Consider the following 13831-nt stretch of genomic DNA (forward strand, 5'->3'; position numbering starts at 1 on the left):
ACACACACACACACACACACACACACACACACACGCACACACACGCACGAATTCCAATAGACTCATTAATTCTCCTGCGCGCTGAATTACGCACAGGTGTACAGGTGCCACCGTGTCAATATACGACGTCATCAGGCTACAGTAGGCATACTTGACTGAATCAAACGTGGCACTTGTAAGTGAAATTGAAAAGCGAAAAATGTTCTTTCATTAGTTCCAGTCTTAGATAAAGTCCCGGCCCGCCATTCAGATCAATGCTACATGACGGTGTCCATTTTAAGTTGCTAGGGCAACACCTGGTGACATGTGGAGAACAGGGGACTGAATTTGTTGTAATATGAGTTTGTCTGTAATATGAGTATATACCCAGATAGCAGGTAACTGTGAAAAAGATCTGGCTGTGATCTAGTTGAGATCAGATTTCGTCAGCTGGTAAGTGTGGTCTAGGCTACTCCTAGATGCGTTTCAATTTCGGCGTACCCGTGAAAACAGGGTCCCTGCGCAGTCATCTAACAATATCTTCTTAATTTTAGGCTATATGGTAGTAGTGCCTACATAGACTAATTAGTGGCTACCATACAACCACTCATGGATTGGAGATCATTGTGAAGAACAAAACATAAAGGAATGTTTGTGTCCAGACTTTTTAAAAACAACCCGAATAGCCTACCAATTACTGCTTGGATAATTCTACTCTCTGGAGTTCTCTGTTTACCTCTGTGGATTGACAAACGGTAAGATGAGAAAGCCTATTTTATTCCATCTGTTGGCTAAATTAAAGCCAAAAGTTAGAATACCGCTAGCTGTGTTACGCAATGTGTTTATGGCATGGCACGTTGAGCGCATTGTTCGGGTGGTTTATTTTATTGATGTGGATGTCTGGGTTATTTGTTTGCTATTTAGGATCCTTGTTTTTCCATGTGACAACCTGACTGCTGCCTATACTGTACATACTCTCTCGGCATAAACGGCCTACTTCAGTGACAGCATGTCTTGCTATTCCACAGGACTCTGTCTGTGCACATGATGCTAATAGGCCTGAGCCAGAGGTTCCTAACTTTTTTGGCGCCAAGGCACACCAAAGGTCAACCCAAAACGCCACGATGATTTCTGCTGATTACTGATTATGAAGGATTGTCACACACTACAGGGCAGGTTATAACTGTTCACTCTAGTGCCCATTGCATTCTATGCTCATGAGCTGAGACCCCAGCAATATGCATTATGTCCTCATGGTGTCGACAGAGCTGCCTCAACTTTGCCAACACATTCCAACAAACAACTGTTGGGTCAGTGTGCTGCATCAATTTGTTGGATGGAGTTTGACAAGTCTAAACATCATTTCTTTCAATTACTGCAGTGCAAATGTGGTAAATTGTCTGGGCAGTGTACAAGTTCATTTAAGCTACTTTACAAATGACACTTTATGACTATTTTAATGAATGCTGCATCACTGAAGAAGCATTTAAAAATAGCCCTCTCTCTTATTTCCTGAACCTGTATGAAAACATGTTCAAAATGCTACCTGTTTCTTAGAAGCCTCTTGAGTAGTGTTAGGCACCTGTGGCAGCATGCCATTTCAAAGCCTTTATCTGCAATCTGCAACTAGGGTCCATGTTTCAGTTGGTGTCAGGTGATGGAGTGTGTTGGCGCTCTACACCTTTAAGTCAATTATGTTTGTGGATCCATGATGAAGATATGCGAGTGTGTTCTCTAAATTTAGCGCTGTAGCCCTATGTTGTTCGAGTACCCCTTTAACGTTGTGTGCTCTTTTCGGACAGTATTATGTCATGTCTTTGTTTGTAAATACAGCATGTTTGTCTGTATGTTTGGTATGTTTCTGGTTTATTAATTTATGTATTCATTTATTTATTTATTTGCTTTGACTGTGTGAAGCACTTTGGTCTTAAATGTGCTATATAAATGATACTTACTTACTTAGTTACTTACTTACAGGAATGGCAGCATCCTTCACTGTAACTGGACTTGCACTGGTACTTTTCCTCCCGACTGCCCAGCTACTGTCAGCTGAGCTGAAGTTTGCAGATCAGACCAATTTCAGAGTGTATGAAACCAGTCAAACTGTTGTGCGTCTTGTTGTGGAGAGAGTGGGAGACCCCGTGAATGTCACTGCGCTTGTGCTGGTAAGATCTTGTTGTCTGTCCTAATTGAGTGATTTCTCTCACCTGCTTATTTTCCTTTTATTTCCAAGTGGGCTTAGATTTTATGATTGCAGAGGTTACTTGCAATGGCACCTCTCTGCCTCTGCCACTGATTGACTGTGTCATTTTCTCACCCAAATTTATAGGCCTACATTTTTCAATTAGCCTAATGGTGTGGAGACTGAAAAACATCCAAACAGTTGAAAATAGCTTTTTGACTATTCTCACAAAAAGGGTGGCACAGTGATGCTGTTGTTTTACGTCCTCTTTTCTTATACTGTATGTAGCGTATTTGGAGGTCTTTCTAAATACGACATTTTGGATATTCACTCTAACTCCCTAACTTTGTAGAAACCGTAGCATGTATTATTACATACAGCGTGATTCAGTGGTGGCTTGTTTGCGGTTACAGCTGGAGGGTGAGGACACAGGGGACTTTGAGGCCACTACTGCTGCAGTGTTTCTTCTTACAACTGAGAAAAGAAAGACCATCTTCATTGCTGTCCGGGATGATGACTTACCCGAAGCTGATGAAACGTTTGTCTTCAGCCTTAAAATGCAGGTAATTGTGGGTTTTATGTGAATAGTGTACAGTCCTGTCTGCTGAACTCAATGCATTACTGACTCATAAATATGCCTAAATACATGTATAAAGTTGTCGTCGCATGGATACATATGAAGACTGCAGATGCAAAACACTCTAAACACAACCTCGGTCAAAAATGAGATAACACACATAGTATACGTTAATAAGATAATTTTGCTTCAAAACCTGCTAAATACCGTTGTCATCCCTTTCTGAAATATTGTTGTGTGGGAAAAAACCGAGAGGAGCCTGATGCTAAATTAGAAAAAAAAGCTAATTTAAAAGAGGAGTGGTCAGATGAATTTAGAAGGTTTTGCATCGGAACTCTTCATAATATACACAGCAAAACATTATGACCACTCCAGAGGTGGCGCAAATGTGACAGATTAGCTGGTAACACAAGGGCACAACCGAGGAAGCCAGGGCACCTCGAAAAAGCAAAGGCTACGGTTTATAAACGAGTGGACAAAGGGTCAATGTTGTACCGTGTTTCATTCACAGACACTGTCTTACATACAGTAATTACATTGTTATACCTCAGGGATTTTTCAAGTTTGTCCCTGAGGTAAAACAATGATTTGAACTTTTTCTTTAAAATCACCTTATCTATGGCACAACACTGTAGGAAAATGACAAAGTAATTGAGTAATAGAATGTGCTTCTTGAGACTTAGAGTTAAAGGTTGAGATGGTTGAGATGTGGATTGTAAATATGTATGGTCTACTATGAATGTAAGTGCTGGTAAGATTTGTCAGCACAAAAATACAGTAGTACATTTGTTGCCATGCACTCTGAATGTAGCCTGTTGATCTCTGAGAGTTGTGCGCATTTCTGACTCTAGGCCTCATCAAATGGTGTTACTGTGGGGACTCCCAACCAGGCAACTATCACCATTCTGTCTAATGACAATGCCTTTGGAATCATCTCCTTCAACTCAGTAAGTGTTCTCACAGTGTTTTCACTGATGGCATCTATTCCAAGAATGAGTCATGACGATGCAGTCTGCAATTCGGTTTATTTAAGGTTGTTGATACTGTAATTAAGATCTACAGCCAAATTACGCTCCTCCCAGACGGTTTTCTCTGTTAAAAATGAGGCGGAAGTGGTAACATCCACACACAGCAGTGATGAGTGGGGGACAGAAAAGGGAATGTGCCCTTTATTTGCCAGATTGATAAGTCTGATAAGCAATTTATGTCTCTCAAAGAAACATGTTGTCATGCCAAAATTCCAAACCCACGCCATTTAAGTGGGCATCACTGGACATGGGGCTTGCTTCGCACATATGCAAATCTCCATTGAAATTCTTTTTTAGTCTTTGCTTAATCGATTTAGAGGAATGGAATATAAAACACTCTTAAATAATTGGTAATTTAGCAAAAATAAAACAACGTCTTAGTTGTAGCGCTTCCTGATAGTTGTGCTTTCTTTCCCAGACCTCGCTGATGACCGTGAGTGAACTGCAGGGCAGCAACCAGAATGTGCTTTTATCTCTGATCCGTGAGAGGGGCACCTATGGGACAGTTACTGTGATCTTTGAGGTGAGAGATGGTTGACATACAGTATGCAGTTCTTTATTTCTTTTAAACATGCAGTAGACCATTTGGATTAAACGATGGAGTCCATGTACGTAGCAGCAACACCAGAATGTAGAGCTCACCCTGTATTGTTATCAGATATCTGGTGGTCCAAATCCTGCAATTGAAGACCTAAGTCCAGACAGAGGCAACATCACATTCCTCCCTGGACAGGCTGAAGTGGTATTCAGTATTGTGATACAAGATGACAAGGTAATGTAGAATGTTAATCTTTTTAGTGATGGTTAGCTTACTGCTGACTTACAGTAGGCTATGCTGACTCTCTGGCCACCATTTATGTCAAATTAGATTGTTGCAACTTTCTCTAAAATACTGTTCTATCTCTTAAAGAGTTTCTTGTAGTTGTAGTCAATAAACAGGATGTTCACATAAAAGTCGCACACATAAGAACAGTGTTTGGTAAGCTGGCATAATTGGTGGCAGGAACACAATGAACAGGACTTGTTGATTGATTGGATTGATTGGTTGATTGATTGACTGATTAGTTATAAATCTCTCTGGCAGATCCCAGAAGATGATGAAATGTTCACGGTGCAGCTGACAGAAGTGCAAGGTGGAGCACTCTTAAATCCTAACCGCAGCAGCATAGACATCCTTATATCCCGTAATGATGCGCCAATCCGTATGTCTCAGCCTTACCTGGCTGTACCAGAAATTGATGCTATCATCAACCTCACCGTCACCCGCGGACTTACTGACGATGACCAACCCATTGGCTCTGATGAACGTGAGGTTTCCATTGCTTACATGGTTGTCAGTGGAAACAATTCTACCAATATGGCCACTGCTGGTGTGGATTTTGAGGATCTCCAGTTGGAGCAAGTAGTATTTTTCCCTGTTGGAGTCCACAAAGTACAGCTGCATTTCAGGATCATTGATGACGACGTGCCGGAAATTGCAGAGTCCTTTCGTGTGATCCTCTTGGAGACCACACTACTGGGGGATGCTGTGCTGGTGGCGCCAAACTCTGCTCATGTAGTCATTGAGCCCAATGATAAACCCCATGGGGTGCTGTCAGTCAGCACCATGACAACAAGTGGTCCACTTATTGTCAATGAGGACCTCACCATGAAGTAAGTGAGCCAACCAAGAATGATAATGTAAATACACGTGCTGTTTGTTGATAAAAAAATCTTTTCAATTTGAATCTCTGAAGGTTTTGATTTTTGTATGTTTTTTCTGTTTTTTTTTTTTTTTTTTTACAGATTTGAAGAGATTGTTGTCGTGAGAAATGGTGGTACACATGGAGATATCACAGTGAACTTTACCGTGACCAGGAATGCGACAGATGACTCATCAGTGACATATGACCTGAGTCCTGCCTTTGGAGTTTTGAGTTTTGCTGCTGGTCAGATGACGTCGGCCATTTCCTTCAACATTACTCAGGATGACCTCCCAGAAGAAGCTGAGGTCTTTCTCCTCAGGCTGCTGCCTGACTCAGTGCAAGGTGGAGCTGAGGTGGATGAACCAATGGAGGTTGGTCTTTTGTCATCTCAATGTAGTGTTTCATTGGCCGTGTCTGTTTCTAGTACAGTGAATAGGAATACTTTGATTGGACTTGGTTTTGCATGAGGTTAGATATGTGATTGCACTTGCATTTACCAGTTGGTTAAACCAATGCTACCTGCTGAGTAAGCAAGTTTGTATTTTCTCTGTGGTCTAGTTATAATTATTATCCATCAGATACTAGTCCAGATAGCCAGCAGGACATAACTGGCGATGGTAGTTTAGTGGATAAGGTGCTGGGCTAGCGCGTAGTAGCCTGAAAGTTGTAGTTGTAGTTGGAGTAGCCACCGTTGTGCTCTTGAGCAAGGCACTTAACCCCACTTAAAGTTGCTCCGGGGACAATGTAATATGATATAGTAGTAATAAAGTTGACACATGTAAGTCACTTTGGACTAAAAAAGTGTAATGTAATGTAACTAAACATTTTAGACAAAATGTGATGTTACTGAACATGTCATTTTTGATTGTTTGCATGCTCTTGACCTACATGTACTATCCTCATTCTCTGAATTCTCTTCCTTTACCTCCCTTGCACTATAACCACGCATATTCTTCCCCTTCAGATCATCTTCTATCTGCAGGACAGTGACGACGTATACGGCCGCTTCATGTTCCATCCCAATAAGAGCCAGCAGATTCAGAGCGAGCCCAGTGGGCGCTTCCTGTCCCTCAGCTTCTTGCGTGAGGGAGGCTCAGTGGGGAGAGTGCAGCTGACCCTCAGCGTTCTCTACCAGCCCAATCGGCCTGTCGACTCCCCTCTGAATGGGGTGCTGAACAGCAGCAGTGTCACCAGTGTGCTGTTTGGGCCAGGGCAGCATTTGGCGGACATAATATTGCCCATACGGAATGATGCCTTCTTGCAAAATGGTGCCCACTTTCTCATTCAGGTAGGTTTTAAAAAGGTTGGACTAACTAACCATAGCCTAATAGTGATTATGAGTAGAACCTAATGGTAATTAAAAATGATGCAACAAGGAAATGAGGTTAAAATCCAGAATAGTTAGTCAGAAATTTAGTCAGATAATGTTTGACCTAGTTCTATTATTCCATATAGCAATTGTTTGACAGGCAGTTGATCTTGTTGTGATAAAGGGATTTAATTTGAAGTTCAATCTTACAAATTTTACATTTAACTTTTCCATTTATCCACAGATGATATCTGTGCAACTGGACAACATACGACCTCCTGTGCCATCGATTAGTCCTCGTTTTGCTGGTGCTGTCAATATGAGCCTCATCGTCACTCCAGAAATTGCCAATGGAGAGATTGGGTTTACCAGTAACCTGACGGTGGTGTTACTGGAGCCAGAAGACAGCAACAGCAGTTTGGTAAAACATAACCTTTGGAGTCTTTATCTGCAGGATCAATCAAACTATCAAAAATGCTTGTCTTTTCTCTCCGTGGAGTTCTAACAAAGAGAGTGAGGTTTGCGTAGGAGCATACGATGGTGAACAGCATGCTCACCATCATATGCTCAACATAGCAAACGTTTGTTGATGTAGATGATAAAATCAAGATACATTTTTTGCTCGCGACAAAGCATTCTGCTTGCGACCAACTCAGGCTGTTCCATGTCATATGTGACTTCTTCTAGCTTGGAATCACATGCTAACTCTGCTTCTAGAAAAAGTTATTCAAAAACAAGACAACCATTTAAAAAATCTGGTTAAGTGAGACTAAATGTGAGAATTGAGACCGTAACAACCAGATTTATTTAAAATATGTTTTTGTTTACCATAAAATGTAAAACAGGAAGGGTATCGCGCCAGTAAATCCAGTCCTGATGGGTGCGTCAGTTCCAAAGTTAGTATATTCAGCAGTCAGGAGGAACGGAACTCGCACACCGCTGTAGCCGATGCAAAAAGTCGGTTTTTATTGCATTTAAAAAACTGCTACCCAAAAAGTGTGTGCAAAACTTTTTCGGTCCTATTCAGACCATCCTCAGTGCAGTTATGTTTACCATAAAATAAATTGCAGAAATCTTCTATAATCATGATAAAGACGTATTTTTCTTGTCATACGTGTGAGCGTAAGTGTGTGAATTCTGTTTTGCCCTTTAGGTGACCCTTTCACTCCGTCGGGACGGAACGGATGGAAAGGCTGAGGTGTTCTGGAGTCTGCACCCAACTGGAGAAAATGATGTGGATTTGACCCCAGATGACCTTTCACCTTTCAGTGGCTCAGTCATATTCCAGACAGGGCAGAGTGATGCGGAAATTAATATCACCGTTCTGGCTGACGACATCCCTGAGATCAATGAAACTGCTCTACTCACTTTAGACAGGTGCAGTATGCGTAATACCTAATGTTTCTCATAAAGGTGAACTTTAATGTTAATGCACAGAGTAATAATATTTTAGTATTATTGCAGAGTTGTTTTGCGTGTGAAAAAGAAAAAGACATTTCATTTTGATAATGATACTTAAAGCCATTCCCCCTCTTGTTTTCAGGGTAGTGACTGCACGATTTGTTGTGTACTTTGGGTAAGTTGAGTGGCAAAACTCCAGTCTTTATTGTTTCTGAACCATGAAAGACTATGAGACTATGAGACTATTCCCAATTCAAAATCACAAACCTAGAAAATGTTGTGAAATTTAAAAATCTATGTTTGTGCGTATGTTTATTCCACAGGGCAAATACAAAGAACCAGATTCTAAAGCCTGGCTATACCACTCGTGAGATTGTCATATTGGAGAATGACGATCCTGGAGGAGTCTTTGAGTTTTCAGCAAGCTCCAGAGGACCATGGACTATCAATGTAAGATTAAACTTTCTGGTGCTTTACTTTAAATGAAAATGTTCACAGATACATAAATAAAACATGATATCTAGTTTTATTTACAACTTAACACAGCACCGAGTGATTGGACTGTTGTGGGGCCTTTGAAACGGCACAATAACATTCTGCTTACCATTTTCTCAACACTAGGAGGGCGAAACAGTAGAGCTAACTGTGGTACGTTCATATGGAGAACTGCTGAGGCAGCTTATTCGCTTTACGTTGGCACCCTTGGGTACTGAAGAATTCTATGGTGCCACGGGGATCCTAGAGTTCCAGCCAGGCGAGAGAGAAGTAATGGTAGCATTGGTGGCCAAGGAAGATGGTGTGCCTGAGGTATGTCCTTACAACACGTCAGAGGACAAACTATGAATGTATTTATTTCTGCTTTTTTTTTTTTCAATTCATTATTTCACATATTTTCCACTTCAGAAATAGCATGCTGTTTCCTCTAGATTAGTATGTGTTGAAGTAAGAGATGAGCATCAAAGCTGATTGCTTACTGTTAAGTAGGATTCAGACCAAAGATGACCGACGAGACCAGACGAGCCGCGACGTTCTAAAACCTTGCAACTGCGACTCAACATGTTTAATGCTCTGCGATGGGTTGCGACGGCTTGCAACTACAGTACGTGCAACTTCTAATTCACACCGCTGCAACTCGGTCTCGTCGCGTCGGGAATCTTTGGTGTGAATTGGGCTTTACATCTTACTGTTTATCTCAACTTCTGCCTTTATAACTATGATCGATACCTACGTTTATGCATATTTTCAGCCTGTCATTCATAGCGTACCACTCTCTGTCCCAGCAAACATGCCGGTGTGGGCCCACAATGGGCAATTGTGGGTTTACTGTGGGCAAGTGTGGACAGGACTAACCCACACTAATCCCAAACGGGCCCCTAATGGGGTAGCCCATGCGGGGCCCATAGGTGTTTTCCCCTTTGGGGCCCCACTTAGGGATTTCTGCGGGCAGGCCCACTGTGGGTTTGCCCGCATTGGCCCCATAAGGGCAGCCCATGCGTGCCCCACAGCTGTTCTGCCCTTTGGGGCCCCACTTAGGGATTTTTGCGGGCAGGCCCACTGTGTGTTTGCCCACACTTTGCCCGCATTGGCCCCATAAGGGCAGCCCATGCGGGCCCCACAGCTGTTTTGTCCTTTGGGGCCCCACTTAGGGGTTACTGTGAGCAAGTCCACTGTGGTCTTGCCCACACTTAGCCCGCATTGGCCCCATAAGGGGAGCCCATGTGGGACCCACAGCTTCTTCCCTTAGGGTCCCCAGTAAACCCCAGTAAACCCCAGTAAACCCACACCAGTTTTGGTGGCTTTTCGGTTTACCCGCATTAGCCCCCTGAAGGCCTAAAGCGCAGCCCATAGAAATCCCAATGTTGAATATCTGTGGGCAACTTATTGAAGACAGTGGTCGTAAAGAAGCTTCTTTTCATACTGTGTGTGTACACTATATATATTTAGAAAAAGAACATCAACCTACAACCAATCATTTCAGAATTTAAACAGTTCAAGCTATGTTGAATGCTGACGGCTGCAGTGCCAAATCAATATGAAAATTTCAATGCAATTTGTATGTTTAGGTAGCCTGGGCTCGCCCATACTTCCTGTGACGCTGCACAAAATTTTGCGAACAGTCAGTCTGGCCAAGCAGCCTATCCACCTCTACCATTTCAAATTTTCCCAGGATCGGGAAATCCAATGAAAATCAAGCATTACTAACGGCCCGGTAAAGGCAATGACGCACTAGTAGGCATGTCAATGGGGTTTTGCGAGAAGCCTATCGTTGTGGTTGTTTTACATATGTCAGAGGAAAGAGTGATGTGATTAGTTGAAGCTTTGTCCAGTAGCAAACAGAGGAATTTGAAAGAGGCGGATTAAACCTGCCGTCTGAGAACTGACCGAGATGGAGGCAGGAGCCGAAGAGCTCACACACAGAGCAAATTAATTGTTGTGTTTTTAATTAATACATTTCAATGTTATGTACATTCGATTTGTCTTTTATTCTATTATTGACCAGCTTGTTCAACAACTGCAACTATTACATATGAGGTACACATGGGTCATGTGTGGGTTTACTGTGGGGTAGTGTGGGCACACACATGGCCACACTACCCCACAGTAAGCCCACACTACCCCACAGTAAACCCACACTACCCCACAGTAAGCCCACACTACCCCACAGTAAGCCCACACTACCCCACACTAAGCCCACAGTAAGCACACACTACCCCATACTAAGCCCACAGTAAACCCACACTACCCCACAGTAAACCCACACAAGTGCGGGGGTAGTGGGGGATTTTTGGAGGGTATGGGAATATAAGGGCCCATAATGGGTCCCACTGGGGGCCCAATGAGCCAAATGTGGGCAAGCATGTGCCCCGCATTTCACGACGGTAATGGGGCCCACAGTGGGCAGCCCGCAGTGGGCCCATTGTTTGCTGAGGTTGTGGTTGGGTTACCACATGCCATATAATCTTGCATGTGTGTCTGCAGCTGGATGAGTTGTTCTCTGTGGTACTAAGCAGCCACAGCACTCCTGCCAGTCATCTTGGAAGCCACAGAGAGGTCAATATTACTGTTCGTCAAAATGAAGATCCTTTTGGGGTCATAGAGTTTGGCCAACCTGGGTTGTCATTCTTCATCAATGAAAGCAGTGACATGAATCCTTATTCAGGTGAGTGACAGGACTAAATGACATTTTCAGTTTCATAATTCATCTGTTTGCTGGGCAGCTCTTTTTTTGGATGTAATGACAGTTTTGTACAATAACCTTTGTTTGATATTAATGATATTGGTTTTAAGCTTCAAGTTAACTGATTATCCAACATCATCAAACAGCGAGCCATCTAACCATATAGGCCTTGTTTGTAGCCTCTTACCCTATTGTTAGGAACAGAGGCACATTTGGGAACGTGTCTGTTGCGTGGGTCATTGATCCTAGTACATCAGAGGATGTCAGACCAATGCACGGATATATTGAGTTTTCAGAGGGGGAATATGTTAAAAACCTCACACTCTTTTCTGCACCTGATGAGGTAAAAGGACACACACACACACACACACACATACAGTACACATACAGCATGTTATAAAACATGTGTTTTGTTCCCCTAAATGGACGTCACTGCTTCCTTTAGGTTCCAGAGGACATGGAAAACTTTACCATTTCTCTCCTGCATGCAACTGGTGGTGCGCGACTTGGAGATAATCGGAATGCAACCTTACAAATCTATGAAAACGATTACCCAATTTACTTTGCAGGTATTTTCATATACTGTTGTGTCCTTCATGACTTTGACTGTATAGCTATTCAAGTCAGTTTGCAAAACAAAAATAACGATAACAATTCCAGTATATACTCCTTAAAGGAGAACTGTGGCGCTTGAATAATTCAGTGTCGGTAGAACCTACAGTAGTACTAGACATGAAGTCTTTCTGCTTAAGTTGCTCTGTAATTCTGTATATTTTACCCACGACTGTGTGTGACTGATCTCTTTCCCTCTCTTTGATTTCATCCAAACAGAGCCTCTTGTTGTTATAGTTGCAGAAGGAGAAACGGCTAATTTCTCTCTTCTGAGGACAGGACCAGCTGATAGCACTGCTACTGTAATGTATCAGTTTGCCTACGGTGGTGCTTCACCTGATGATGTCATTCCTTTAAGCAACGACTCACTTGTTACATTTGATGTTGGAGAGCGGATGAAAACCATCTCCTTCATGGCGGAGGATGATGATATTCCTGAAACTGATGAACTCTTGTATATAATTTTGTTTAATGCAACAGGTATGGTTTAGATATTGTTCTCTTGTTAGAATGTGGCTCCCTTTTTCAGCGTCTTAGAAATAGATTAGGCATTTAAAAGAGTTTTCACATAGATTTCCGTTTCTCAAGGTCATTGAGTACCGTAATTTGCCAACTTTTAGCCGCGGTTTATATATTGATTTTGCAAAATTTCTTCAGTGATGAGGTTAAAACACGGGGGCCGTTAATATGGTATTTATATATTTTCGTTTTTTTAACTTGCATAAAACACGAAGACCCCCAAAAACAATAGACCTCTGAAGTTCGCCTACAAATAGGATCCAAAGCTGCCATCTTTGCCCATATAAGGAGTTCCGGGTGTTAATTGAAGCTAACTGCATATGGCAAGTTGCATTGTAAGTTAGCTCTGGGGTAGCAAAGATCAAAGTGTGCCAGCTTCACCTACCGAAGATCACAGTATCCACTTGAAGGTAGAGGACAAAACTTTGTAGCGCAAAACGTCTGCATTTCCAATTTCTTCGTCCCCATGAGAGTTGAGCAGGTGCGAAAATTCAAAATCCCCATGTTATTTTCCCATAGAAAAAATCTCAAGATACCGGATCTCCTTATATGGGCAAAGATGGTGGCTTTTTTGTAGGCGAACTTCAGAGGTCTATTGGCTTTACCTAGCTCGAGTGGCAGCTACTGTAACACAGCCAGGCAGCTACAGCGCTACACTCAGGGGGCATGTATGTGAGCTCCCATGTACATGCACCCAGAATGTAGCGCTGTACAGTAGCTGCATTTCAATTAAAGATCATCAACAGGATATAAGCTCAGGTAGCTGGCTTGCAGTTTAAACCTGTTCACCAAAGGATACTTACAATTGTTGGTACTGTTTTCTTGAACAGGGGATGCAGTGGTCTATGAAAAGCACACCGGTACCATTGTCATCGAGGCGAATGATGACGCCAATGGGATCTTCTCCCTTGATTCCTCTGAGAAGCCTGTAGAGGAGGGCAAAACAAACAACTTCTTGTGAGGAGATCCACGGTTTCCCTTGTCCATTTGCATTGACATGTTAGACCATTTTTGTGAATTATATGTGAATTTTTTAACTAAACAACATTTGACCGCACCATTTAAATTTTATTGTGTTTAAATATTGTGCTCATGTATCTTCTGTTTCAAGTGTTTTGAGAGACAGGGGACACTTTGGCAATGTTACCATATTCTGGCAACTCTTTGCAAATGATACCCCTCTCCAGCCTGGGGTGGAGTTCAGCAACACATCAGGCTCTGTAGTGTTCACTACTGGGGAGGCCATCAAGCCCATCATCTTAGAGGCGATATCTGATAAACTCCCAGAGTTCATTGAGTTTTATGTTCTGGTGCTTGTAAACATTTCAGGTAAAGTCACTTGCTAAGCCTTTATTCTACCC

General features: G+C 42.4%; 1 protein-coding gene across 1 annotated transcript in view; it reads left to right on the forward strand.

Annotated features, from left to right (window-relative positions):
- Positions 1–1958: 1958 nt before the first annotated feature.
- Positions 1959–13831, forward strand: part of adgrv1 (adhesion G protein-coupled receptor V1) — a 50289-nt gene continuing 38416 nt past the window's right edge. The window contains exons 1-18 of the mRNA XM_062515974.1: positions 1959–2144; positions 2575–2724; positions 3590–3685; positions 4185–4289; positions 4425–4538; positions 4851–5419; positions 5552–5822; positions 6416–6739; positions 7005–7181; positions 7914–8137; positions 8485–8611; positions 8783–8968; positions 11141–11321; positions 11519–11682; positions 11785–11908; positions 12171–12431; positions 13301–13427; positions 13582–13799. Coding sequence (XP_062371958.1) covers positions 1959–2144; positions 2575–2724; positions 3590–3685; positions 4185–4289; positions 4425–4538; positions 4851–5419; positions 5552–5822; positions 6416–6739; positions 7005–7181; positions 7914–8137; positions 8485–8611; positions 8783–8968; positions 11141–11321; positions 11519–11682; positions 11785–11908; positions 12171–12431; positions 13301–13427; positions 13582–13799 — 3604 coding nt within the window. The remainder of the gene's footprint in view (positions 2145–2574; positions 2725–3589; positions 3686–4184; positions 4290–4424; positions 4539–4850; positions 5420–5551; positions 5823–6415; positions 6740–7004; positions 7182–7913; positions 8138–8484; positions 8612–8782; positions 8969–11140; positions 11322–11518; positions 11683–11784; positions 11909–12170; positions 12432–13300; positions 13428–13581; positions 13800–13831) is intronic.

The sequence above is a fragment of the Sardina pilchardus genome, chromosome 16 (assembly GCF_963854185.1).
Source record: "Sardina pilchardus chromosome 16, fSarPil1.1, whole genome shotgun sequence".
NCBI lineage: Eukaryota > Metazoa > Chordata > Actinopteri > Clupeiformes > Clupeidae > Sardina > Sardina pilchardus.